The 26,098-nt window shown below is 41.3% G+C and overlaps 2 protein-coding genes across 2 annotated transcripts in view; one reads left to right on the top strand and one right to left on the bottom strand.

The window, feature by feature from the left end:
* The first annotated feature begins 446 nt into the window (after nucleotides 1-446).
* On the top strand, nucleotides 447-11,096 carry lhx4 (LIM homeobox 4). Its single transcript, XM_038717011.1, has 6 exons — nucleotides 447-525; nucleotides 4,157-4,328; nucleotides 6,047-6,249; nucleotides 6,809-6,963; nucleotides 7,801-7,972; nucleotides 8,832-11,096. Exons 1-6 carry the CDS (start codon nucleotides 447-449, stop codon nucleotides 9,218-9,220), a joined length of 1,170 nt encoding a protein of 389 aa, XP_038572939.1. The 3' UTR covers nucleotides 9,221-11,096.
* Nucleotides 11,097-17,871: 6,775 nt separating this feature from the next.
* Nucleotides 17,872-26,098, bottom strand: part of acbd6 (acyl-CoA binding domain containing 6) — a 31,137-nt gene continuing 22,910 nt past the window's right edge. Inside the window, exons 7-8 of the mRNA XM_038715900.1 lie at nucleotides 21,165-21,195; nucleotides 17,872-18,664 (exon numbers count right to left, since the gene is read on the bottom strand). Of these exons, the coding sequence (XP_038571828.1) occupies nucleotides 18,510-18,664; nucleotides 21,165-21,195 (186 nt within the window). The 3' untranslated portion in view covers nucleotides 17,872-18,509. The remainder of the gene's footprint in view (nucleotides 18,665-21,164; nucleotides 21,196-26,098) is intronic.

The following is a 26,098-nucleotide window of genomic DNA, read 5'->3' as shown; positions in this document are numbered from 1 at the left end:
AAGGTCCCGCCTCTCCGGAGACATTTTCATATACCATGTTAGACGCCTCTCCCCCTCTGCTTTCTCCTCCTCGCTCGTACACCTATGGAGGATGCTTTCCGCCCCGGGGGCCTCCTCTTCCTGCCCTCCTATTGGCCCCCTCGTGAGCCTCCGCCGCGATGACGTCAGGCTCCGCCGCCCCTGCAGCGTTGAATGGACAGGGCAGTCAGTCTGATTCACTCCAAAACAGCTCAACACGGCACGGCACGGACACCATCCCCCGGAATAGAGGAATAACAGGGATAGAGGCTTGACGGGACAGCGAGGGAGCTCACCCTGCAGAGAGGAGAGAGGCCTCAACATCAGCACCATCATACTTTTTTTTTTCTCCAAGAGACAGGACGGGGGAGTGCGCCCACCGTGTTGCGGGTGTATGTGCGTGCGTTTGTCTCCCGGTTTGGATCACGATGATGCAAAGTGCGGCGGTCCTACCGACAGAGAGTCCAGTAAAGAGTTTACCGGAGATCCTCGGCGTGCCACTGCAACGTAAGACATGTGTTTACCCTCATTTTCTGTCGATTATTAATCTGGAAACCAGTTGTCGATTGCAATCTGCGCTGCAGGGTTTTACTGTATGGAGAGGGCTTTAGTTACAGTAATCGAGGAGGAGGAGGAGAGCAAGCTGAATAGTACAGCCTTACATTGTCACTTACAGGCCAATAACGTGCCATGCTGCTTGTATTTCAATGAGCAAAGACGTCTTAAATAAAAGACTATTGCCATCAAAGCCAAGCAGTGACCATTCCGCATGTCCAGTTAATGTCTGCAGCTTCACAGGGCTGCAGGCTGTGTTCTGCAATAGGCTGCAACACTTGAGTGCAAAGATGGCAATTCCATCCCATCCCTTAGGAGAAATGAGATAATTTCTGTTATTTAAAGCAATAGTATTTCATTTCCCAGTTTGGGCTCAAACTTTGCTGCATCCTCCGTCAGGTTGTTGGGCTTACAGTGAGCCTTCCCAGCCAGCTGTTAATTTGTAAACGTGCGTGCATGGTCAAGGGATCAGACGCAGTTGTCATCACCCATCAGACAAACACACTCTGACTTTGATTGACTCTCAATACAGGGTCAAATTAAATGCCTGGTACACTTTATTTGCTCTGTCTCCGAAGCCGGAGGCCATTATTTGAGGATAAAACCAAATAATTATTATCAGCATCTTGTTGCATGTTCTACCTCCCAGCATCAAAGGCGAGAATTACCGTACATCTGTTCGTCCCGGCGTGTTAATCTGCCCCAGGCCCTTTATAATCTGATCGTGCAAGGATAGAAGTGCAATGGGATACAGCTCTGCTCTGACCTAATTATTTATTGGCGAGTTAGTAAAATGTACAGATGGACCTAGTCTAATAGGCTACCTCGAAAACAAAGAGAATCAAAATGGGATAATATAGATAATTACTAGGCTACTTCTTGGTTTCAAAACACTCAAAATAAAACGCTCTGTCCCGTCCTGTAGCTCTAGGTATTATTCAGGGTCAATTCTAACATGCAAATGATCATAACCAATAACAATACACAATCATATTAGGCCTATTACATTTGTACCGCATTGTCTGTTTGGTGTGAACAAACTGAAAACAAAAAATAAAGGTGAAACAGGATAACTGCATGATGTCACGTGTGTGCTTTCAGAGTCCCTCGCAGCCTGTTGAGCAAAGTATTTATACCTAACTAAAGGAAAAAGAGACTATATGTGGTCGGCTTATGCTCTTTAATTTTATAAATCGAGGCAGATTAAAAGATTGGATAAAGATCCTGCCACTCAGCCCCCCTGCAGTAGGCCTCCAGCATTCATCCTGGATTTAAACCCTGGATTATTCCAGGAATAAAAGCAACAGAAAATTTATCTAAATAATTCTTTATAGCATGGACAGAGCGCTCTGCTGACTCAGGGCAATTACACCCAAACCTTAACCTGCAGGCTATTAGTCTTGGATATAAAGTGTTTACTTCACGTTTAATTACCACAAATCATTTGACAATTGAAAGTTTGAGAGGCTGCCAGACTGCACCTCTTCTTTTATATATATATATACATATATATATATATATATATATTTGAAAGCCCCGTTCAATCAAAATGTGCTTCACTTCCTGTGTGAAATGACTGAGGTGATGAGGCTGAATGTAGTGAAGAGTGGAGAGTGGTGGCAACAGATACTAAGATATGATGCCGCCCTGAATACACGAGGTTTACTCTCTCTCTCTCTCTCTCTCTCTCTCTCTCTCTCTCTTTCTCTCTCACTCACACACACACACACACACACACACACTGAAGCTGGACGGTGGACGCTCAGTCGTTGCCAAGATCGTGCTGCTTTCCTTTCAGCACCACTTTTCTTCGCTCAGCTTCACCCACCCACCACTTATCTCCAGATATTTTAAATACCTCTAATTTATACTCATTTTTTTTAAAAGTCCAAGGCACAGATTCAGGTGCAAGCATTATCCCTGTAGGAATTTACTCACTGTTGAGGTAAAACTAAACCAGGCCAGCCAGTAATCCTTGTCTGCGTCTGCGCAGGAATTACTGCTCAGTATTTATTGTGTGCATTGCTTTCCTTTGGTGGTTTATAATAATGACCAAATATTAATCTGTCACTGTCACTCATCTAATTTGTACATTTAAACATTTAACAGCAACGTAATGCAAACAATAAATGCACTCAATTATTACATTTTAAAGAATTGAACAACAAGTTTAAACGTTGTGTGCTGGCTGCCTTGACCTCCATGTTGCATAAGCCTTTGTCTTTTGCAGACTGTATGCTGTGATGATATTAATTATAAGGCATCTTGAGCTTTGACGGTTATTATAAGATGATTTCACGGAAGAGATGTTTTCTCTCGGCGGTGAACAACAGCCGCAGCTCATGAGTGTGTGTGTGTTCACACTGCTTTTCTCTGCCCACTTCTTTTCGATATTGATTTTTCATTATCAAATATCATGTGGATGTTTGACTAAGAGAAGCCGCGAAAGAAAATGTAGAAAAATTGCACCGCAGAATAATGGAGGAAGATTAAATGCAAAATTAATCGTCAGTGTTGTTGGTTTTTAGATGCTAACATGAGGCCTTTTTTCACAACAGCAACCACGCATTTGTTCTCGTAAATATAATGCAAATATATACACTTGATTATGATAAAAGACACTAAATGAAATCACTATGGAATAAGCCAGTTGCTGTGCAACATATTTCGTGTAATAGGTATAAATAGACTAGCCACTGAAATTTGGTTGTTTGTTAAAGGACCGGCATTATGAGGAAATGTGTAATTTGTTATGGATGAACATTTTTATTTCTGTTTGATTCATTTAATTTAATTTCACTTTTAGTAATCTGCAGTTTACTGTAGTAGATCATCGATGCCGCTGCAGTAATATGAGGGAATCGGAAGGTTAAATACAGCACGGTCCCTGTTTCTGCATGTGGTCTGCTGCTGCTTCCCAGTTGTGTTTCTCAAAACCACAAAAAAGAAATTTAATCTCACCTTGACTTACTTACATAGATGCCACCACACCTCCTAGAAAACCAACTAGAGAGATGATCAGGCTACAGAGTCATAGAGCTGGTTAATAAAATTAAGAAAAATCAATATGATTGGCAAAAAGTAGCCTAGGTTATCTCTCTGCACTGCTGGGAAACAGCTCCGACTTCAGCACCTTGGACAGACACGGAAACATTCCCAAAACGTTTTTTACAGTTCAGCAAAGACGATAAAATTAAAAAAATGAAATTCATTACGGAAATTAAAAACAAATAGGACGAGAGAAAATACATACCACAGTAAATTGAACGACAAGACTGAGACAAAACGTTTCTACACTACGATCTTGTGTCTTTAAATATCATTATTATAACAGCCTATCCTTTAGGCCTAATATAATATTATCCATCCTGTCTGATATGTGATAGGCCAAATTGCAGGCTGGGACACGATGGAGGGAAAGCTTATTTTACCGATGAATATAAATGAACGCTTGCTTTATTTCTATGGATATCAGGTAGACCTATTGTTGTTTGCCTCATGGTCAGAGTTTCACTTCTCTTTTTACTCACGGTGTGTGTGTGTGTGTGTGTGTGTGACCTTGTGCTCTTGTCTCCCCCTGCAGAGATCCCTCAGTGTGCCGGCTGTAGTCAGCACATCCTGGACAAGTTCATCCTGAAGGTGCTGGACAGACACTGGCACTCCAAGTGCCTCAAGTGCGCCGACTGTCAGACTCCGCTATCGGACAAATGTTTCTCCCGGGCAGGAAGCGTCTACTGCAAGGAGGATTTCTTCAAGTCAGTGTGTTTATCTGTTTCGATTTTTTTATTGCTTTTGTCTCAGTGGTGAAGTAATGGCATTTATATATATTTTCATAGCTGTCCATGATTTATTATTAAAACTGAGTTGGTTTCCTCCCCTTAACTGTGCTCGATACAAAAACAAAATAAGCGAGATGCACGCAGAAAAAGTAACATTTTGGTGACTTTCACCTTTAAATGGTGTGGTGGGAGAGGAAAAGTGACTTATTCTGCTGGAAACTTGTTTTGAATAACTCGTCTATATTTGATATTTACAAGCAATTTATAGGTTTATATTTATAATTTATATCAGGCAACATTAGCCTAAATTGTTAGCTACTTGTTTCGCAGCAGATATTAAAGCATTAGCATAAATCCAGTGTTATGTCATATTGTTTAGCAATATTTACTGTCGCCTTTTGATTTTTTTGTATTATAATGAAAGAAAAATTCTATTTCGTCGATGTCAGATGATGTCAGATATTTTATATCAAGGTTTTATCAACTTTTATTTCTAAATATCAACACAGAGAGCCATTTAATTGATCATCTTTTGGTGAATTATTATTAATTCTCTGGGTTGAATTTATATTTCTTTTTTCTAATTGTTAAAATTAATAATCTATATAATTTTGATGGCCTGTTATAAAGCTATATCATTGTTCAGCTCAATGCATAATGCTGGACTATGTTTGCTCATTTATTTCAGAATTAAAATATGTGCTGATGGTATTTATAAAATCTCGTAATAATATAGAAAGTAAAATGTACCCTTTGTTTATATCTTTTTGCCATTCCTCATTTTTCTTTTTTTGTCTGTCAAAGGATTGGATTTCTAAAGCATTACAGAAGAAAATTGAGTTTGACTTTTATCCAAAACAGGATCATCAGATCCGAGGCTCTTTACTAAATCATGTTTGAAAGGTTTTAATGCTCCAAGCTTGAATGAGACCTAAAGAGCTCTGGAGTCTCACTGAGAGGTAACTGTGTTAGCCGACCCAGGGGACAGCAGGGGCACGTTTGCATGTTCAAACTGTGGTCAAGGGACATGTTTGACTGGACAACACACACATGCATAAACACAAAAATGCACACAGATCCAGTGGTGTGTGTGCTACCCGGTAGTGATTTGGAGCCTTCACCTTGCTCTTTTTATTTCTGTGGGTTGTTTGTGTGATTTAAAACCTCTCCTGAGTCAGTGTTTTATTGGTTCTCCTCAGGGTGTGTTTACTGTGAGCACCCCTCATCATCCTCCTCTTTTTCGTCTTCCTCCTTATCCTCCTTAGCTCTCAGTACTTCATCTGCAAACACATAAGCATGCAAACAAAATGCACACACACACACACACACACACACACACACACACACACACACACACACACACACACACACACACACACACAAACAAACAAGTGCATTGATCCTCTCCATCCATCAGCCTGTGGACAGGTCTATCGTTAACAGAAATGCATTCCAGTGCTGATATTTCCCTTCACAACAGCTGGAGCTTCTATTAATATAGACACTGTGCCATCATTCTTGGCTGCAGTTGAAGAAATAGCTGTCTAGCATATGAAATTTTAATCTTGGGTTGGTTTCAGTATCTCAATGAGCCTGTAAAGTGGGTATAAACAGGAGAAGCATGGCAGTCTAACCTGCTGGTGTTTTGCATCAAATTTACTAACGGCATCTCTCTTCCTCATGTTTTCCCGCAGGCGATTTGGAACAAAATGTGCATCATGCCAACAGGGGATCCCTCCGACGCAGGTTGTGCGGAAGGCGCAGGACTTTGTGTATCACCTGCACTGCTTTGCCTGCATCATGTGCAGCCGACAACTGGCCACCGGGGACGAGTTTTACCTCATGGAGGATGGGAGGCTGGTGTGTAAGGTGGATTATGAGACTGCAAAACAAAACGGTAGGTCTGCATACATGCAAAATATTAAGCAACAACATTAGCTGAAAAATCCAATTAAATTTCAAACGAAAAAATACAGGTTGAAACTTTACTTAAAAAGATCCGTTGCAACAATCATGACATTTTTATCACTACAGTCAGACTCAGTCTATGTGGTTCAGTGCTGACACAGAGGATGTGTTCAAGCTGTGTGCACTGTGCAATGCAATGAAATGACTTCTGACTGTGGATCTATGTTGTTTGTCGTCTGGGTGTGGATGCTGTCTCTCCCCCTCCCTCTCTTCTGAGATTTCCATGCATCTCTGATTGATTATGTAAAGTGAAGCAATGCTCCTATATGGTGCGGCCCCAATAACTCTGTTCCTCTGGCACTCTGGCTGGATAGATTTATGTCCTCTGCTGTGGGACAGATGCACAAGGACAATAATACTCTTCCATACACGACCATTCACTTCATTTAACACACAAATACTCCGCGCAAAGGCCGAGGGGCACTGCCTGTTAAGGAAACGTGACAAATGTAAGAAGGAGTCACTCACACTTGTAATGATGTTTTCAGATGATTCAGAGGCTGGGACCAAGCGACCAAGGACCACCATCACGGCGAAGCAGCTAGAGACCCTCAAAAGTGCCTACAAAAACTCGCCGAAGCCAGCACGCCACGTCAGAGAGCAGCTGTCCTCGGAGACGGGGCTAGACATGAGAGTAGTGCAGGTAGAGGGTTTTGTCTTGTCACATTCAGAATACTGCAGGTGTCCCCATTCCTGTAAAAGGCTCTCTGGTCCGTCTTTGACCTGTACAAAATGCAGCAGCTCAGTTTGTCAACACTAGCTTATCATTATCACTAGCAACCATTTTTATTAATTATGCTTTAAATACAAATGTAAAACTGGTATTATCAGGGTTTTCAGACTTTTACCTTTCTGAAGGCCTAAAAAGATGGTATTTTATTTAAAAGACAATACAAAGACGCAAAACAAACTCCTCTTAAAACTTATTTATATATTTACTTCAATGTAAGGAATTATTTGTTTTTGAGGCTCTTTTTAATATCTCTTTAATATTTCTTACCACAATTTTCCTGCTTTTTCTCTTGATGTTCAATTTTGTTCAAATTGTCTTCATGCAACACCATTTAGAACATTGCTTTTTTAAGTTTATTTTGATGAGAATCACTTAGTTAATTTAGACTAAGTTGGTCTCCATGTACCAAGTGTAAATTCAAAATAAATTAGATTAAATTTTATTTGTATAGCGCCAATTCACAACAACTGTTATCTCATAGCGCTTTTCATATAGAGCAGTTCTAGACTACTCATTGTGCTGTTAAGTTTTGATCTTCACAACTATCTCATAAAATTCTAACTGTTTTGTGTCAAACTAAATGGTTGGAAGAGTTTTAGATTTGAAACATTAATTCAGATTAAACAGAAAAAATATTATTTATGATGATAATTATTATTATTAGTTGGAGTAGTAAGTCATTGTTTTGAATAGTTACAAAATTTATTCTTATTTTCAGTAAATGATCATTATTATTATCCCTGTCAGGTGTGGTTCCAGAACCGGCGAGCAAAGGAAAAGCGTCTGAAAAAAGACGCAGGTCGACATCGCTGGACTCAGTTTTATAAAAGTGTCAAACGCAGCCGAGGAGGAACTAAAGTGGAGAAGGAAAGCTCGGCGGATGACGCAGGACTCAGCGACAGTGAGCTGAGCTTCAGAGGTACGTATCATGTGGATCATTTCAACCAAGTGCATATCTATTATTGCTTAAGAGACAGATTCCTGAAAGGGAATTGTCAGTCATGCTGTCGTGCTAATGGGATTAAGGGACTCTACAAGCTGCTAAATGACACGGTTCTGAGTGCAGCAGCGATTGAATGTGTCTTTGTGGCATTTCATTTGTTTTCTTGCATTGCTCAGTGCACTGTGTCAGGCAAATCCAAAATGGCATTCTCATTTCACATTCCCCTCACACCTCCCCATTGCCGCTGACGCATCCTCCTGCCTCTGTTTGTCGCCATGATGGAGCTTATTGGAAAAGAGAGAGGTTCCTTAGTGGGAAGCAAATGACATTTTAGACATCCTTATGTTATTTAATGTTCGCAAACCCCGTTTTGGGTAGTCATAAAAGTCCTGAAGCCACTTTTAAAAAGAAGACCATTTTTATGAGAAATGAAAACATGGTGACAGAAACTCTATAAAGCATGCGAGGCTTTTAGTCAATTAGAGAGAAAGTGCTCTGGGGCTTTGTTGTTATTGAAGCCACCCGGAGGAAGGATTGAAATGGAAACAAATATTTTGTGCTGCAGTAATTGCACACATACATACCTCCTTTCGTAGAGAAGAAGAGCATGCTTTCTCACCAACAAAATTCAAACACTTATCAAATACTTCAGCGGACAACTTACTGTACCTTCGTAAAATCCACATAATGTTGCTGCAATAAATCTCACTCATAAAAGCACTTAACTGTATTGAAATATAACAACTATATAATGCTCTTGCAGTTGACAGTGTGGACAGTTGATGCGTCCAAATGTTTACACCCCTCATGCTAAGTGGTGGTATCTCTTCCACAGATGACCAGGTCCTGTCAGATCTCGGCCACACCAACGGGCTTTATGGGAGTGTCGGTGACGTGACCAGCAGCGGGGTGCTGAATGGTGGCTTCTCAGTCGACGCAGCGGGACAACCCTACCACGACATCCGAGCAGGAAGCCCCTACGGTCTCCCTCAGTCACCCTCCTCCATCACTTCTCTGCCCGGCCACACCCCTCTCCTCAACAACCTAGGCTTCAATATGGACAGTCTGGTGGTGCAGGGCGGGCCGGGCGGCGTGGGACAGGCCCTGAGGGCCATGGCAGGGGGCCCAACCTCAGACCTCTCCACAGGCAGCAGTACAGGATACCCTGATTTCCCCACCAGCCCCGCGTCATGGCTGGATGAGATGGACCATTCCCAGTTTTGAGTCTTGAGCACGGTAGAAGATCATTGTAGGGATACGACAAAACAGACTCACAAAGCTTTTTACATTACTTTCTATCACCCTCCAAGACTGGTATGTTTTGTGATTTTGGGTGAAGAGGAGAAGGAAGAGAAGAAGTGTCAGTCCCTCAGCAGTTGTTAACGGTGAGGTAACAACCGCATCAAGATGTGCAGCCCGGATAAAAGCAGTGAAGAACACCTCCACACCACTGAATGTTCAATCTCAACACTGAATCATACACTTATTGTTATCATCTGACTTTATTTTGTCCTTTCACTCTGAATATGTGACTGGATTTCCAAAATTTTTCAGTGGATTTTTGCTCACTGGGGAATTAATATTGGCTCACCTCCCAAATTAAACCATCCCTGTCTATCAGCTACAACAATAGGGCTACAATCTAGATCAAAGTCCCTATGCGACCCAGGAGGCACCTGCATGCTTCTTGATTGATAATGAGTAGGACTGCTGTCTGGCCATATCAAAGCCTTTACATTGGCGATGCACTTTACTCTCCTCTTCTTTTTTTGTTTTTTACACATATGGACAGGAATGCAGAGAGAGGAAGAGAGAAAAAGAGGAGAGACATATGCACAAGGCAAAAACACAGTGTTTCATTGGGAGAGAAATTTACAAGAACAGTGGCACAAGTATGAATTTTGAACCATGCTGATGTTTTTTAATGTATTGCTGACGCTTACAAGTTAATAGGAAGTAGATGGCCGTTGGTCTGTCTGTCCGTCTGTCTGTCCGTAGAAATTGATGTCTCCTCTGTTTGAGTGAGGGCGAACACTGTTTGCTACACAGCAGGTCTCTCTTCTATATTTATAGGTGCTTGACTTGTTCTTGTCTGTGTAAAAGCTGTCTGAGAGCGGACATCTGTCAGTATTAAACTATCTGTTTCCAGACTCACCGGGCATCAAATGTTATGTGTTGGAGGACAGTTAAGAAGTTTGGGGTTTGGAGAAAACCAACTCTATCCATTCTAGTAATATATAACACATCAAAATGATTAATTTATTTTTTGTTTGAATGCACAGATTTAAGACAAGGAGATATCAATTTATAGACATGCAGATTTCTTTGCAGATATTACTGAGCAAATTAAATGGTTACACAAAATACAAAACATTCATTTAACATTCAAAACCCCAACAAGTATTAGTAGGAACACTGATAAAGATTTGCTTTGTGTTGGCTATTTCCTCAGTCTGATCCAAGCGTCTCTTGGTAATCTACTCAGTCCAGCAGAGCACTAGCTTTGCCTGCTATCATCCTACTTACGAACCCCAGATGTGTTGTCAGTCTGTTCTCCCCCTGCCTGGCCTCCATGTCAGAGGGATTACCACAGAGCCCCCCCACTATCAGGGCCAATACTCTGTAGCTTCAGACCGCTGGGCTGATAATGTTTCCTACAGTTCAGGCCACATCAGCCACATCTTAAAGCCCCCCAACGACAAGTGAGACGGAAGGATGGTTCACTTAAAGTGCAACCCCTGGTTCTGACTCTCTTGAAATACAAATTTTCTTTGAGCTGTAAGAGCAACTAATTGTTTGATCTAAGGGAAGGTTTACTTAAATACACATCTTTACTCTTATTTCTGTTTTGTCAAGTGAAGAAATGAAATTAAATCGTATATATGTGGGCACCTTTTCGCAAACAATTGCCAAGTCCTTTTTGTTTTTTTTACCAGAGCATCCTATTTGAGAGCCAGAAAGCAAATCAACTAACAGAAAGTGACACCATTAAGAAAATCACTTAACACTTTGGATTACAGCCCGCAAATTGCAGCATAATTATCTACTAATTACATGGTATCAATGAAATACTTACTGTGTAACTAAATTCATTTGTACATACAGGAAAAGAAGACAAGAAGACAAGAAGTTAGAGAATAACCTCTTAATGTGTTTAAGAGGGACATACATTACTTAAATTACTACTTAAATTACACTTTTTTGAATTTCTGAGTATGGATTTACAGTATACAGTAACATTACTAGAAAACAAGACAGGAAAAATGGGTTAATTGTGTTTCAAAAGTACGTACAGTATAAAACATTTCTATGTCCACCCTTAATGCTAGTTTGTTACCCCCTTATTCCCTGCATATTCTTACCTCGTACATCCCAGTAGATACCCAGTAAGGTTTCATTGATATGTACAAAATATTTAAAGTTTAATTTGCGGGGTATAATCTAAAGCGTTAAGTGAAACTCACACGCAAACACATTACCACTACAGTTTTGTTAAGTCTGTGTTGCCTCAGAAGTTTGCATCTTAACTGTTGTAAATGTTGTACAGTTTGAAAACGTGTTGATCGTCTTGTTTCATGAGCGCTATTTATTATTGCCATGTGTCTTTGAAAAAGATGTAAAAGAGAGCACTGAATTTATTCATTTATGCCTTCTGTGTAATGGTATGAACCGTGTACAGTCAAATCTATATGAGGAAAATAAAGCTGAATTGTCTTTGGGTTACCCTCGACTGCATTCCTCTTTAACAGACCGGGTCTGCTGTGATGAATGTGAGAGTTAAGATTTTCAGCTGAACTTTGTTTTCAATATATCAAAAGAAAAATATCGGCTGTAGGTGTTTTTATTATTTTGCCTTATCTAAACGCTCTTAGAGCGAGTTAACCCGCAAATTCATTTACCCATTGAGAGCATTTACCACACACTTAGGCCTCTATTCAATTGTGGAGATCCATTTAGTACCACCAACAGACAGTGGTCAGTCAGTTAACAGTGATTGATGCCGCTTTCCTCTCTTGCTATCGGGGTGGGGGTGACAGGAAAGATACATGAAGAGAGAGAAGAAAGAGAGAAAGAAAGACGAGATAGAAAAAAAACAAGTGGAGAAACAGATGCCTCGCTGGATTCACTGATCCTCTCAGTGCTAAAGAGACACAGCAGCAGATTGCAGTCAAATCTCTCCTTAATCCCTGTGCTGTTAACTAATTGTAGAGTGCTTTGTGAAATATGATAAAATATGCTTTGTGGTCAGGCAAAAAGGGAATGTGGCCCATATGCAGACAGTTAGCTTGTATGTCAATATGTCAAGCTGGTAAGTAGACTATATGCAGGGCTATAGCCAGGATGTTTCACCACATAGGTCATGAGTCCCATTTCACAAACCACACAGCCCTCGTTTTTTTTTTCACTAGCAACCAAAGTTTTCTGTAATTTTTATCTCCATTATTGCGGGCTAAAGGCTGTTTCAAAGCCTCCCTCCCCTGGTCTTACATTTTTTACATACTTTAAATGTTAAATAATGTTACATTTATTCTAATATTTGTTTTTAATTTAAAAACTGTCAAAGGTAGATAATATTTGGTCTAAACAAGTCAGAAGAGTCTATAGCCTTTCTAGCAGAGAGTCAGTGGTGGCGCTTGGGGCTAAATGCTAACATGCTCACAATGACAATGTTAGCATGCAGATGTTAGCAGGTTAGTTTAGCATGCTAACATTAGCTGTTAACGCTCAAAACAAAGTACAGCTGAGGCTGATGGGAATGTGAAGAGTTCTACAAGTTTTTGAAAATAAACAAAGTATAAGAGGACAATGAAAAATTTCAACTGCTGATGCTGCTGACCGACCAATAGAACCATCCCTAAAGTCACCCGCTAGCTTAGCTAAAAGTATCTTAATCAGCCTTAAAAAACCCACAACTGGTGAACTGGTGGCATAGGAGTTACGGTGCTGACCACGAACTACCACACCACTGATTTGTATTGGGGGCCTTTGTTGCCTGTCCTTCCCCATCTCTCTCTCCCCTCATTTCCTGCCATCTTTGTACTATTGGCTTTCTAATAAATGTATAAAATACCCAAATAAGAATTTTTAAAAGCAAACATGTGTATTTATGGAATAAGAAATCCTGTTCATGGTATTAAACCCCCCAAATTCTTAGAAAAATCATGGAGGACACAACTTAAGTGTCCTCATTTGTAGCTGTGACCCTGACTGTGTGTGTGTGTGGCTGCTTGCTCTACTTCTCACTTGCCGTTGCTGCGTTGCTAAAACCTCTCAGGTTACAGTGCATTTATTCCCTGTAACTACGGTGTTGGCTAACTATGCATAGCATTATAATGAAATTACAATACAGTGTACATCTGTATGAAACTCATTTGTATGCAGCAATGTGCAGCACTTGTCTGAGAGGAGGCCAACCTAACCCAAACTTAAGTGTTATTGATTCCTTTGTGTTTTAGCTATTCTTGTTACATTATAAAAACAAAAAGCAAAGAGTCAGCCTGGTTGGAGTTTGCACGTTTGCATAAAACGCCACAAATTGAGCTGATTTTTATTTCAACATTGATTGGCTGTGCTATGGGCAATAATGGATAGGCTCTAATAGTACTGCCTTACAAAGATAAAAAGCCACAGAGACAGTTAGGATAATTTACACGCCACTTACAGCACTAGTATACAAATAAATCTGTGGAAACTCCACCACTGTTGCTTTTGCGAAGATGACAAACACAAGCACAAATGCCATTATCATTGATCGCAAGGCTTTTATTACAAACTTCCTGAAGGAAACAGTTTTTTTTTTATCTGAAGCAAAAGGGAATAAATTAACATGCAAAATAGATACGATTTGTTGTGGCCCGAAAGTCAATCTCGCAGCCTCAAGACAGGGCATTTTTCTCCCCAAACGACTCCATCCAGCCTGCAGTGAACAATGATCCGCAGGATGACTGAGTGAGTCTTCAAGAGGAACTGGAGTCAAACAGAGGCCTCTCAATGACACCTTCAAGGTTGTGAGCTCAGTGCTGTTTTAATGTAAAACTGGGCCTTTTCCACTCAATAATTATCCTGCTGCACCCATCAGTTGGATGACAGGTAACCAAGGGAGGAGGGTTTATGACTCCTGAGGAAACCATGACAAATGCTGTAGTGATGATAACAGGTTTGCTGTATTGAAGGCCTTGGTCTCCAGTGTTGTTCTAATGGTTTTCATGTGACAAAGATACCGTGAGAAAGATTGCAAACCAGACTCTTTCCAGTTTGTTGACTTATCTGAAGTCTAAAAGCTCAGGTCTTCCGTGTTGGGGGAAAGTAGAAACGCTTATTCATCACCATAAACTACATATTAAACTTATAGCTTGGAGTCTCACACACACACACACACACACACACACACACACACACACAGTTCTGGACCAGTGCATGAGCCTCTGATATTAGTGGGATGTGTTTCAGCAGCAATGGGGATTTCTGCTTACTCTTGGGTTCCCAGTGATGCTGCTCAGAGTGGGTGTGGGGGTGCTGCAGCGTAAAGAGAACATGGGGGAAGTGGTGGGGGTAAAGGGTTGCATTAAGAGCTGGCCAAAGCAACGACATGGTATTGCTTTTACAGGAGAGAGAAAGGAGTGGAGAGGTAAAAGAAGAGAGAGCAGAATGACTGTGAGAGAAAGATGAAAAGGAGAGTGATGAGAGTAGTAAGCAGGAGAGATGGAGGCGCGCGCGCACACATATACACACACATATATATATATATATATATATATACACACACATATATACACACACACACACACATATATATATATATACACACACATATATATATACATACACACACACATATATATACATACACACACACATATATATATACACATATATATATATATACACACACATATATATATATATACACACACATATATATATATAATTATTATTTTTTCAATTGTTGATCATCATTAAATGACATCAATTTACTAACTGCTATGTAACTTAACTTCCACACATGGCAGAGGATGATCAGAAACCTGCAAAAGGTGTTTACATGCACGAGTACTACAACTACCAGGTTTCACGGGAACAACGGTTTAGTAAGGTTCCTGAAACCAGGATGTGATCTATATATATTATCTATATTTTGTTCATTTGAAATGTGGTGTATTGACACACAAAAAAACACACAAATTTCCTTCCAAAATATAGTGCAGTATTATGTTGCACAAAATGGAAGCACTCAAGCAAAGTACCAGTATCTCAAAACTGTACTTAAGTGTCCTACTTGAGTAAATGTAGTTTATTTCTTTTCACCTCTGAAAAATGTATACAATAACAATATTGGGCTCGGGGGTGTGTGTGAGTCTGCGGTTTGGAGAGGGAGGGAGCTGCAGTGTCAAAACCAAAAAGCTCAGAGGAAAATTGAAGCCCCATAATGGAAGCATAATGGGCTTAGTGTCAGAGTCTCGCAGACGAGCCGGAGGGGGGGGGCACAACTGCCGTCACCCTCTCTTACCTCAAGCCAACATAACGGGGTTTAGGAAGCAACGAGGAGACAACACCGGGTCCCAAACAAGCTTTAGAGATACACCAACAGCCTAATGGCTGGATGTGGACGGAATTCATAACAAAAAGATAGTCACTGGTTGTCTCTTTGTGGGATTGTAAAGCATCATGTCTCAGACTCAGGTTGAATACTCAAAAGGTTTCCTCTCAACTCACGCAGGGTCGCTCCTCAAAATTCATGAGGGTAGAGGCATAAAATATCATTGAGGAAGGCTCTAGAGCTCAAAAGTCAAGAGTCTACAAAAGTGAATGATGATACTTTTGGGGGAAAAAAATACTCCAGGCCCTCTTTTCCCTTGTGAATTGTGAAGGATAAGACATGGATGCAGATATAGACATTATGTGGCGAGATTTTAATTCACCTCATGTATAGCACAGCTCATGTGCATCTCAATTCACCACAGGCACTGTACAACAGCTGTCAAGGCAAAAATTGAATTTGAAGCGGTGTTCCTGGTGATGACTACCAATACCGGCTAGACCATCTACTGCTGTCACATATCTGTGACAGACTGACAGGCTGCAACCAGACATGTTAAGATGGTTATCTAACGCCTTTGTGTCAAGGCAGATTTAAGTAAAACACTCAGGGGTAAGAGCAGGCGTGGAGCAAGGGAGCGTGTTAGAGAGTACAGGATTAAGCTTTGTCCCAACTGTTGTGTACAAAATGTGCATTTGCTTCTTCATGAAGCTGTAGTTAAGATCCAGGATCCAGATTTAGTGTATTCTCATCTGGTGGAGTGTGTGTGAGCTGAGGCAGAGAGAATGTGCTGATCAGAGGGGCTTGAGGACGAGTAAAGCAGATTTGGACTATGTGTTGGTTATTTTTGGAGAACATCCAGATCTCTCCTATGTGACATAATACTACAGACACAGGTTGCTGAGTCCAGTGTTGTATGTACAGTACGTTGTGTGTATGCTGCAGGGACGATGAAGAATGGCCAGTGGAGTGGAGGGTGGATTAGAACTATGGATTAAAACAACAGTGGACAGCTTGTAAGGACTGCAAAATACATTTCTTTCCATTTATAAACACCAATCAATACCATTTGGAATACATAATACATTATACAGCAGTCAAAGTTTCACAATAAATAAAACTGTGTATTTATGTGTGCATGGCTGTACATGTATTGTACAGTATATATGTGTGCATGTATGTATTTTCATCACACTATTTAGGCTATTCTTATCATGTTTTAATGTGTTGCATAGTTAATTAGCAGTATAGTTACCAGCCATGCATTATCATTACTTTCATAGTACTGTATTATAGACAGGCCAAATAAATGGGGTCTCAGTGGACTTTGTATTAGTGCTCATTTGTTGGAGTGCGAGCTTGGTCATGTTGTTGGTGATTGTACATTTTTTTAGAGTTTATTTTATCTCTCTGGCCTGCTTTTAAACTTACTACCACCATACCTCCTAGACATGCTTAGTCTTAGTCCGGAATGGGGACCAGAACCTAAGCTGGCAGTGACTCCCACAAGGACTCTGAAACCGGGGATGATGATGATGTCAAGGTGTCAAGCAGAAGAGGAGCGAGAGGGACGTCTGACATCAGAAAAGCAGTATAGATCTAACTCGGGAATTAAGGGTTTATTTCGACCACGGTTGTGGAAAGACTAACCAAGACAGTTCTGGTGAATTTTATTTTGTTGCTGTCAAGTTCAAATGAAGTGCGTTTTACAATGAGTTAACAAGGCAATTAGTTTGGTTTTCAGAAGGTTATTTTGTGCATTTATTTTGTTTATTTATAAGACTAAAAAAGCTAAGAGAGCTTGTGTAACATAGCAAACTCGCTGCTTGCACACATCTCCCATCTGAAACTAGGGGAAGAGGCCTCAGCTATACTATTGGACTATCACCTCTTGAGATATAAAGTGGTATTACGAGTCAGGATGGGCCGGGGCTAGCTGGTTAGCATGCTAACTTCAGGAGATAGCTTTGCAACAGAATACACAGACGTCTTTGACATAGCTTCAGAACTGTTACTTCTTTACATTCTGTTCATAATGCTAATTTTTGAATGTTTCAAACTATTAAATCCTTACACATTGCACCTTTAAATGTGTTTTTCTTGTCTTTCTGTAAAGCAACAAATATGTTTTTACAGGATTTACTTTTTTTTTTTTTTTTTTAAAGCATCCATCTTTCCAAAACGTTTGTCATTAAGTTTAATCTGTATGGCTGTATGTATGGTTTAGGTTCAATGAGATGATCACAAAGATGGCATGTGAGTTTAGGGCTATCACTGCAGCACACTGTCATATGATGTTGACTGTAATTTATCTAATAAACAGAGAACAAGTCAGAAGGAACACATTTGTTGAAGACTTTAATGTGATAAATGACTAAAGCATTCCTTGAACATAATACAACTGAATCATGAACAAAATGGTCAGAGAGTCTGGCTGATTGTCAGACCTGGGCAGTAGGAGTGAGGGTTATGTATAAAATCTTCCATTACAGTATTTAATTTTATATCACAATAACCAGAGATACACTGTGATATAACTTTTCCGGCCTGACATATCCGACACTTCATCACACTGATGCACAAGGCCTGTCATCCCAATATTGCCTATACACATACCTGCTCAGAGGAGATATTAAAGGTGCAGCCACCTCTGTAAAGCAAAATCTTAACCAGTTGATCTTTATCATCTCACAGTAATATTCATATCACCCAACCCTACTGGGTATTTAAAGTCAATATATAGTATTTAGATTAATGAAAATACTTGTGGAGTGCTTCATTTCATGGGTCTTACCAAACAGAGCCGCTAATGTTTACACCCTGTGGTTCCAAAAAACTAAGCCAATGAAATCAAACTCACCTCAAGTATATGGAAATAAAGTCAAATAAAACCTTTGCAATCATGGTCTACCAACTGCGGGGGATGAACAGAAGATGAACGAGGATAGGGGCGGGGACCGGGTGGAGGAAGTTGATCTAGCCTTTTGGAGCAGTGTACTGACGCAGGAGAGAGGAGATGGCACTGGATTCAGTGACCTCCTCAGGGAGAGAGCCCTCCATGTCTTTGATGGACGGGTCGGCTCCAGCGTTCAGCAGGAGCTCCACGATGTCGGCAAACTCGCACGCCGATGCTACGAAAACAAGACATAAAAATAATGGAGGAGTTAGTAGGAGAAGAATACAGCAAAGAGAAGTAACAAAAGGCAAAAATTTAGGCAAACTTTCTGCAAGACATTTTAGCTTTTTAGCCATGCTAGCAGAAAGTCATGGTCCCCAGAGGATGAATACCACTTTGGTGAGTCTCTAACTTTTCCACAAGAGTAACCAGCGGGTGCTTTCAGGGTTTGTTCTCATTTTTTTAAAACATTATTGTGCATTTTGTATATTTCATATTTTATGTAGTTTTTGATTGTGTATTCATCTCAGTAAACATCTGATCAAAAAAAAAGAAAAGCGAATGACAAGCAGGTAGAATTTTTTACTTATCCAGGGAAATATCTCAACATCTAATGGGTGGATTAGCACAAAATATGGTACAGATTTGTATCTAGCGGCATCATCAGGTCACAATTTCAATTTGTCCAAAATCCAACGAAGGTTTTTACAGGTCAAGGGCAACTGGACTTGGTTCCAGTATCTTCAACCAAGTCCAGTTGCCCTTGACTTTAACCTTCATTGGATAACTATGACCTGGATGACTGAGAATCTTCACAGACAATTTGTCCAAAACTTTTGTTGACGGCCAAGTTACTGCAAAACTAATGACTTGGCTTGTAATGCATGCTAACACTCTAAAATAAGATGGTGAGCATGGTTATACCTGCTAAACATCAAAATGTTAACATTGTCTTTGTGATCATATTGCCATGCTAGAGTTAGTATTTAGCTCAAAGCACCACTGTGCAGCCTCACAGAGCTGCTAAAATGGCTGCAGTTTTGTTGAAACAGAGGTGTTATACTGTCTGTCTGTCATTTATTCTTACCAGGATGAATAATTGGGAATGTCATGGATCACTGCAGCTAATCTCAGATTATAATGGTGTGCACCATTATGAGTAAATTTGACTTATTCCTTTCTTCTACATACTGAAGTTTAATAAAGTATGTACAGTGCTGCGGTTAATGAAACACCCATCTGCAGGCCCAGCACTGACACTGGCCTGGACCTGTGGCTCTCTCAAACACTTTATTTCTGCCCCATTGGCAATATGTGCCCCACTAAAAGGGTCTTCTCTCTCTGTATATGGGGGAGGGAGGGTGGGAAGCTTGCACTTTCTTAACCCAGTTAGTGGGTCCCTGCTTATTCAGTGCACCTCTCGCCCCTGTGGCACCTCACTCCCCTATCTCGTCTCTCTTCCTCTCTCGTTCTGAGTGCTCTTCTCTGGCGGTGTCAATCGCTCACTCCTTTTAAAGAGCAGACTCTGGGCTGCGCCACGAGCGCTGATGTCAGCAGCCACAGTGATTGACAGCCAGGCCTTTTAACCTCAGGCCCAGGGGTGGCCGGCTGGTGGGCTGGCTGGCAGGAGTGTGTGAGTGTGTGCGTGTGTGCACGCATGATGATACATAGGAATGCATGTGAATGTGTAAGCAAGTGTGTGCGTGCACGCTTGAGTTGCGTCTACGAATAGTATCAGGTGTGCAAGTGTCACTACAAGAACCACTTATCTTTCAGCCACATCAGACTAACAAAGCTTGGCTTATTTTTCCAGCCACGCTTGCAGTCCTCCTCTTGTTGCTCTAAACATTTTATTTAGCCAGAGGTGTGTGTGTGTGTGTGTGTGTGTGTGTGTGTGTGTGTGCGCGCGCACGCGGCGGGTGTCTCGCCTGGGCCTTGAGCTGTAAAAAGTGGCTGGCCCTCGGGGGAGCCGTAGAGGAGGAGAACAATTTATGGTGAGCAGTAAACCCTCAATTAATCACTTGCCAGCCACTGTGGCCCTGTGCAAAGAGAGGTGGGAATGAATTTTCATTCTCTGCTATTTGTCTCTTGGAGTTCATCGCTTATGTTTATTAGTCATCTTTTTATGCCCCATCCTCGGGGCTTCCTCTGCTGAGTGTATGTGCGTACGTCTCTGGTGGGTGATGCAACATGCCCACTCTAACGCCACCAAACAGATGGTCCAGACACACACACACACACACACACACACAGGCTCAGAGGACAGGGGAACCGCCCCTCAGGGACATGTGTGTTGGGGCATGAGAGGGTCAGGGGGGTCTAAGGACCAGTGCTGATTTCCTCTGGGAGGCCTGGTGATTATTACACGCACGCACCCATCCACAGGACACAACAAAGAGGAATGGGAGAAACTGGGTAAAAAAACAACTGTAGAAAATAAAGGTGAGGAATGGAGGAGAGAGAGAGTGGGAGGAAGACAAATATGAGACAAATGTGGGAAAAGAGCAGGGGTGTACAGGAAACAAGCTGCTGTAGAGAGTGCGCGCACAGACAACCTCATTATTTCAGTGTACGATAAATGTGAAGTGTTTCGTTCCAAAATGAGATATTCACCATTTGAAAAATACACACATGCACTTACAAAAAAGCTTTATAGCAGAAAAACATGTGCTTTTTTTCTCCAAAGTGATTACACAACATTTTGGACTGTAGAGATTACTAAGAGGCCTTCTTACCATAATGTAGCGCCGTCTGTCCTTCATTATCCTGTGAGACAAAAAAAAAGTCTTTACATTAACACACCTGTGATCAAGGGAGAATCAAAAAAACCCAGAAAGTGCAAATTCAAAGAATAATATTAGGAATAACAAAATATATATCTCCAGCATTTGGAGGGAGAGAAATTGCAAAATGACTTTGCTCAAACTTCCCAAGAGTCAACAGGAAAACTTTCAGCTACTAGAATACTAATTGCCTCCTGCTTGTTGGCTGCGACACAGGGTGCCATGTTTTCATTGTACCAAAGGGGGATTATGAGAAGATGAGATATTGATTTGAGAAACATGTGACCTACAAATCAAATCTTTCAACTAGCAGGTGACTGCTGGCTCTAATCAACCTGCACCAACGAGCTACTGAAACTCAACATATTACAGTGGAGGTGCCTCCAGCATTACGGATCTACCCCCCACAAACACCAGACCGGAGTTAGCCTCAACCCTACATCTCAACCCATGCTAGAGTCTCAAAGAATAATGCTATTTCCATATTTTTCTTACTGTGAACAGATCCCGTGAAAAAATAGTGCGTTATACTGTATTTAAGCAGTATCGTCAGAACTAACTTTCATTGTGTTACATATTTGTAGTGGTTCGTTCACAGCTGTAAGCGGATACAAAGAGTGTATAGCTTCATTTAAATTAACTGAATTGATTCTGACACATAATTTGTGTCCAGTGGTCTGTTCACACTTCTGTAGTTGTGAGAAATCCTTCATATCTCCAACTCAGAATTACAAATCAAAGGCTGAAGTGAGCAGTTTTTCCCCACTCCGTTGCTCAAAATGATGGTCTGACCAATGACAGTAGCAGGACGGTGTTTGACTCAAAATAAGCTACAGGGCCTGTATTCATGGTAATGAAGGCACATGTCACCTAGTGTTTTTAATAGTTTTAGGACAATGGAGCTCTAAGGCACGGAGAAATAAGATATATCAGGCTTTGGATAGGCAGACAATACTTGTTAGTATGATGAAGTCATTGTTAGTTTTGGTCTTTTCATGAAATCTGTTAACAATAAGAACAATATAGAATATTTACAGCCTTATCTTTTAAATGGATTAACCATGGAGGATATTTGCCCCTTACACACAACAGCCCAGGGACAACAGAAAGAAGAGGGTGACAAATTCAAACAAGAAAATCAGCAGTGGCCTCCTGTGTGCACCTGTGTGTGAGTGTGTGTGCGTATGGATATGTGGGTGTCCATCTTCTGAACAGTTAAAATGATATTTGGGATCAAGGGGTCAATGGTAGAGATATAACTCTTGTTAGAACTGTGGATTGAGGACAGGGATGGAGAAAAGTCTGTGTGTGTGTGTGTGTGTGTGTGTGTGTGTGTGTGTGTGTGTGTGTGTCTGTAGGTATAATAAGACACAATATATGACAGGCATCATCAACAGGAGATTCAGTTCTTAATCACTGTTCTAGCCTGCCTTTGCACCTCATAATGATGATGAATGGTCAAACTGCTGCCTCCAGCACAAGAGCAGTCGTTCAGCCAAGTACAATGGTTTCAAACTCTCAGAGACAGATTAAAAGCCAGCAGGCGCAGTGACACTTCCTTCCATCCCGTAAAATGTCACTGCAGTGGAAATACTTCCAAATTACTAAAACTGTTATGGGGAATTTATTCATTAGTCTTTCCACCTTTGACCTTCTAACAGCAGATCGTCTCATGCACTTTCCTGTTTTGGTTACTTCCATGTCTTTCCTCTACTCTCTTCCGGTCCCTCCTCCTCTTCTTCTTCTTCTGACCACTCTACCTCCCACACCTCCCTCGTCTCTTATTTTTCATTACATCCACCTTTCTCTCTTTTCCATTCTGTCTCCTCCTCAATCTTAATCCTTTTCAATTCCTTGTTTCTTTCTCCTTCTTCTCACTCCTTTCCTGTCTTCCCTCTCTGGCTGGGCCCAGAGCAGAGTGATCCTATTGTTGTGTTTCTGTCTCGGTGTCGCTCTCTGTCTCTCTCTCTCTCTCTCTTGCTCTCTCTCTCAGGGGCAGCACTTCAGGGACCTGCTGATTGGATTAGAGCTTTCTATTCCCTCTGGGTGGATCACAGAGCACAGATGCAAATCGCCAGCAGCGTGGAAAGCGTGCCGTAGTTAACCCAAGACAACAATGCTGTCTGTCTGCGAGTCAAATCTCTACTTGTGATGTATTGCAGACATTGTGTTTGTCTCACACAATGATGTTGATTTGCGAGAGAGAGAAAAGAAATTGTAGAAGAACTGTACTGAAATTGACAAATTTAGATGCAAATTAATGGAAGGTAAAATTCTAACATCCAGGCATTTTCAGTAAAAAATAAAAAGGGGCATGCTCTGCCATTTTTATAAAACCACAGTGGCAAACGTATACTCCACTCATTTTATTTTACAGCATAAAGACTCAGCACAATGGGACAGTGACAGATGTTTACTGCCAGGGCCAAGTTAAAGACCTTGATACACATAAATACATACAGTTATAATTAAAGTGTAAGGGGTTTAAGCCCTAATCCACAGCGAGCGCTAATCTGCAGTTTGTGTGTGCCAGTGGTTGTGTGGAAAAGTTGAGCATGCCAGAGTATGTGTGCATGTTTCTTGCATGTTCATGTGAGGGGTCAGTGGCCTGTCCTCTCAGCGTTCCCTAATGCCCCTGCATCCAGGACAGAGGCTTGATGGAATCACAGGAAATTGGATTGTCTTCCATTTGCTTTGGAAGCAGCCTGGAAGAGACACTCCCTCCCCCTCTCCATCCCACTACTCTGCCCCAATACCTGCAGTTACCGTAGCACCCTCCCCGCCCCGTGCACCCCTGTTTCCATCCCATTACGGAGTCATGTCGCACCAAACCCCTGCTTTTACATGTCATCCAAAGTTTCCCCTTGCGGTGCAGAAATGCTGGGCTGGATGTCAGCAGAGTGCTCAATAAAGCAGCTGCTTGCACAATACAAGCAGCAGCAGAGATCCAGCACTGTGTAGTGTATCACCCTAATGGGGTGGAGCAATATGCTTAGGAGCAGCATGGATAGGGATTGATCTATTAGTACAATTGCAGTTTTGCTGAATTTAACTCACACCAATCTATCATTTCGACCACACAAATCATGTGAAGCAAGACGGATGAAGGACGAAGACGGCAAATCAAGGATGTAGAGAGACATGAGCATACAGTCTTATTTCTTCAGTTTTATGCCTTTACAGATCAAAATAAAACTGTAACTAGTCCAAAGATGGTCCAAAGAAAGTGAAAACAGAGACGGAATCTAGATAATTGTGTGTATAGATTTGAGACTTTTTGAGTCAGGATTATCTGAAAAGAGTGCAGGAATGAGCAGTGTCAGACTGAGGCCAATTAGGATCAAATAAAACATTGTCTGCAATCGTGTGTACCTGAAGAGAACACAGAAAGCGACTGTCACAGTCAGTGGAAAGTGGTTTAACCAGTTTTCTCCATCATATGATGGGACAAGAATACTCCAAACATTCAACCCGAGCCCTTTACACCAGCATTCAGTGGAGGGATTGAGGGCATATCAGAGGCGGAAACTTAACTCAGTCAGGAATACAAATAGGACACAGAGGTCCCTTGAGTCAATCTCCGCTCAAAACTAGGTTTCAGTGCGTCTGTGTATCATTCTGTTTTTGTCTGTGTCTGAGCCAGAGAAGAGACGGTGGGTGGAGGTTGAAGGTCTGTCAAATCCACTGCCAGTTGTGGGGTCTGCTGCAGAACGAGACTGAAGAAAGCCCAGTGTGTGTGTGTGTGTGTGTGTGTGTGTGTGTGTGTGTGTGTGTGTGTGTGTGTGTGTGTGTGTGAGAGTGAGTGTGTGTCTGAGTTTGTGTGAGAGAGTGTGTGTCCATAGACCGTAAAATCTTTCACGCTGGTCCAACTGTGAGTTCAGCGGGTCTTGGTATATGTCGGGTGATCTGGAAGCCACTGTAAGGAATTTCTTTACTTCACACCTTCTTTTTGTTGTAGCTAAATCGAACTCTAATCTCTTTCTTAAAAAAAAGGAAAGAAAAGCATTGTGTGTGGTTGCCATCTTACCATCATCTATTAACAAGAATTGTGTCATTCTCAGTAGTAACAATAATTTAAGTGGTATTCCTTTCAAGGTGGACACAACATTATTGGCACACAATGGCTTCATCACTGCCTTTCACTAACAAACATTTTTTCTAGAAATAAAATTACTACTTAAAGTGGGGCTGGAATTCAACATCAACAAATCATGACTACAGTCAATTTGAGATATTAGTGTAATTCTAGTAAACAAACAAGCCAAGGTGTTTGGCAGTTTATCTGCAAAAGCTAAGAAAAAAAAAATCACTTCCAACATGTTTCTCAGAACAGCAGCCACAATAGTTATGTCTTAAACTGCAGTTCCTCTAATGACCACTTGCAGACTGTTTTACAGCAAACCCATTCTTAAAAGGCAAACAGCCTACTTTTGTTTGATCTATTTTTTTCACCATTATATCCTCTTTCTCCAGTTCTTTGTATTTCTCATCTTTCTGAGTCTCACTAAACTTTTTATCCCCCCCCCCCACTGTCCCTGACAGCAACATTAAACAAGTGGGGAAAAATGGACAAGCAATTATGATTTATGATCAATGCATGCAGCAGCTGCTGACTTTTATAATGACAGTGGTCGGGGGAGGGGGAGAGAGGGGATGAGTGTGTGTAGGGGTGTGTAGGGGTGTGTGTGTGTGTGTTTCTGTCTCCAGGGTGTGTGTGGGGAAGAAGATGAGGGGTGAATCGATAGGCGACTGGGATCATTGGTATGCAGATTCCAGCATATAGCATTATGATGAGCAGGTGCCATTAATCAGAAAGCAGAACACAGATCTGAGTATGATTGAGGAGAGGAAGACCCTCCTTCACCGCGTCCCATCTGTAACCAGAG

This window comes from Micropterus salmoides, unplaced genomic scaffold, assembly GCF_014851395.1.
Source record: "Micropterus salmoides isolate LMB-PRFRI ecotype aquatic unplaced genomic scaffold, ASM1485139v1 Ms_hic_scaffold_13, whole genome shotgun sequence".
Classification (NCBI taxonomy): domain Eukaryota; kingdom Metazoa; phylum Chordata; class Actinopteri; order Centrarchiformes; family Centrarchidae; genus Micropterus; species Micropterus salmoides.
Note: the sequence above shows the minus strand (reverse complement) of the source record. Positions and strands in the feature narration are given on the sequence as shown.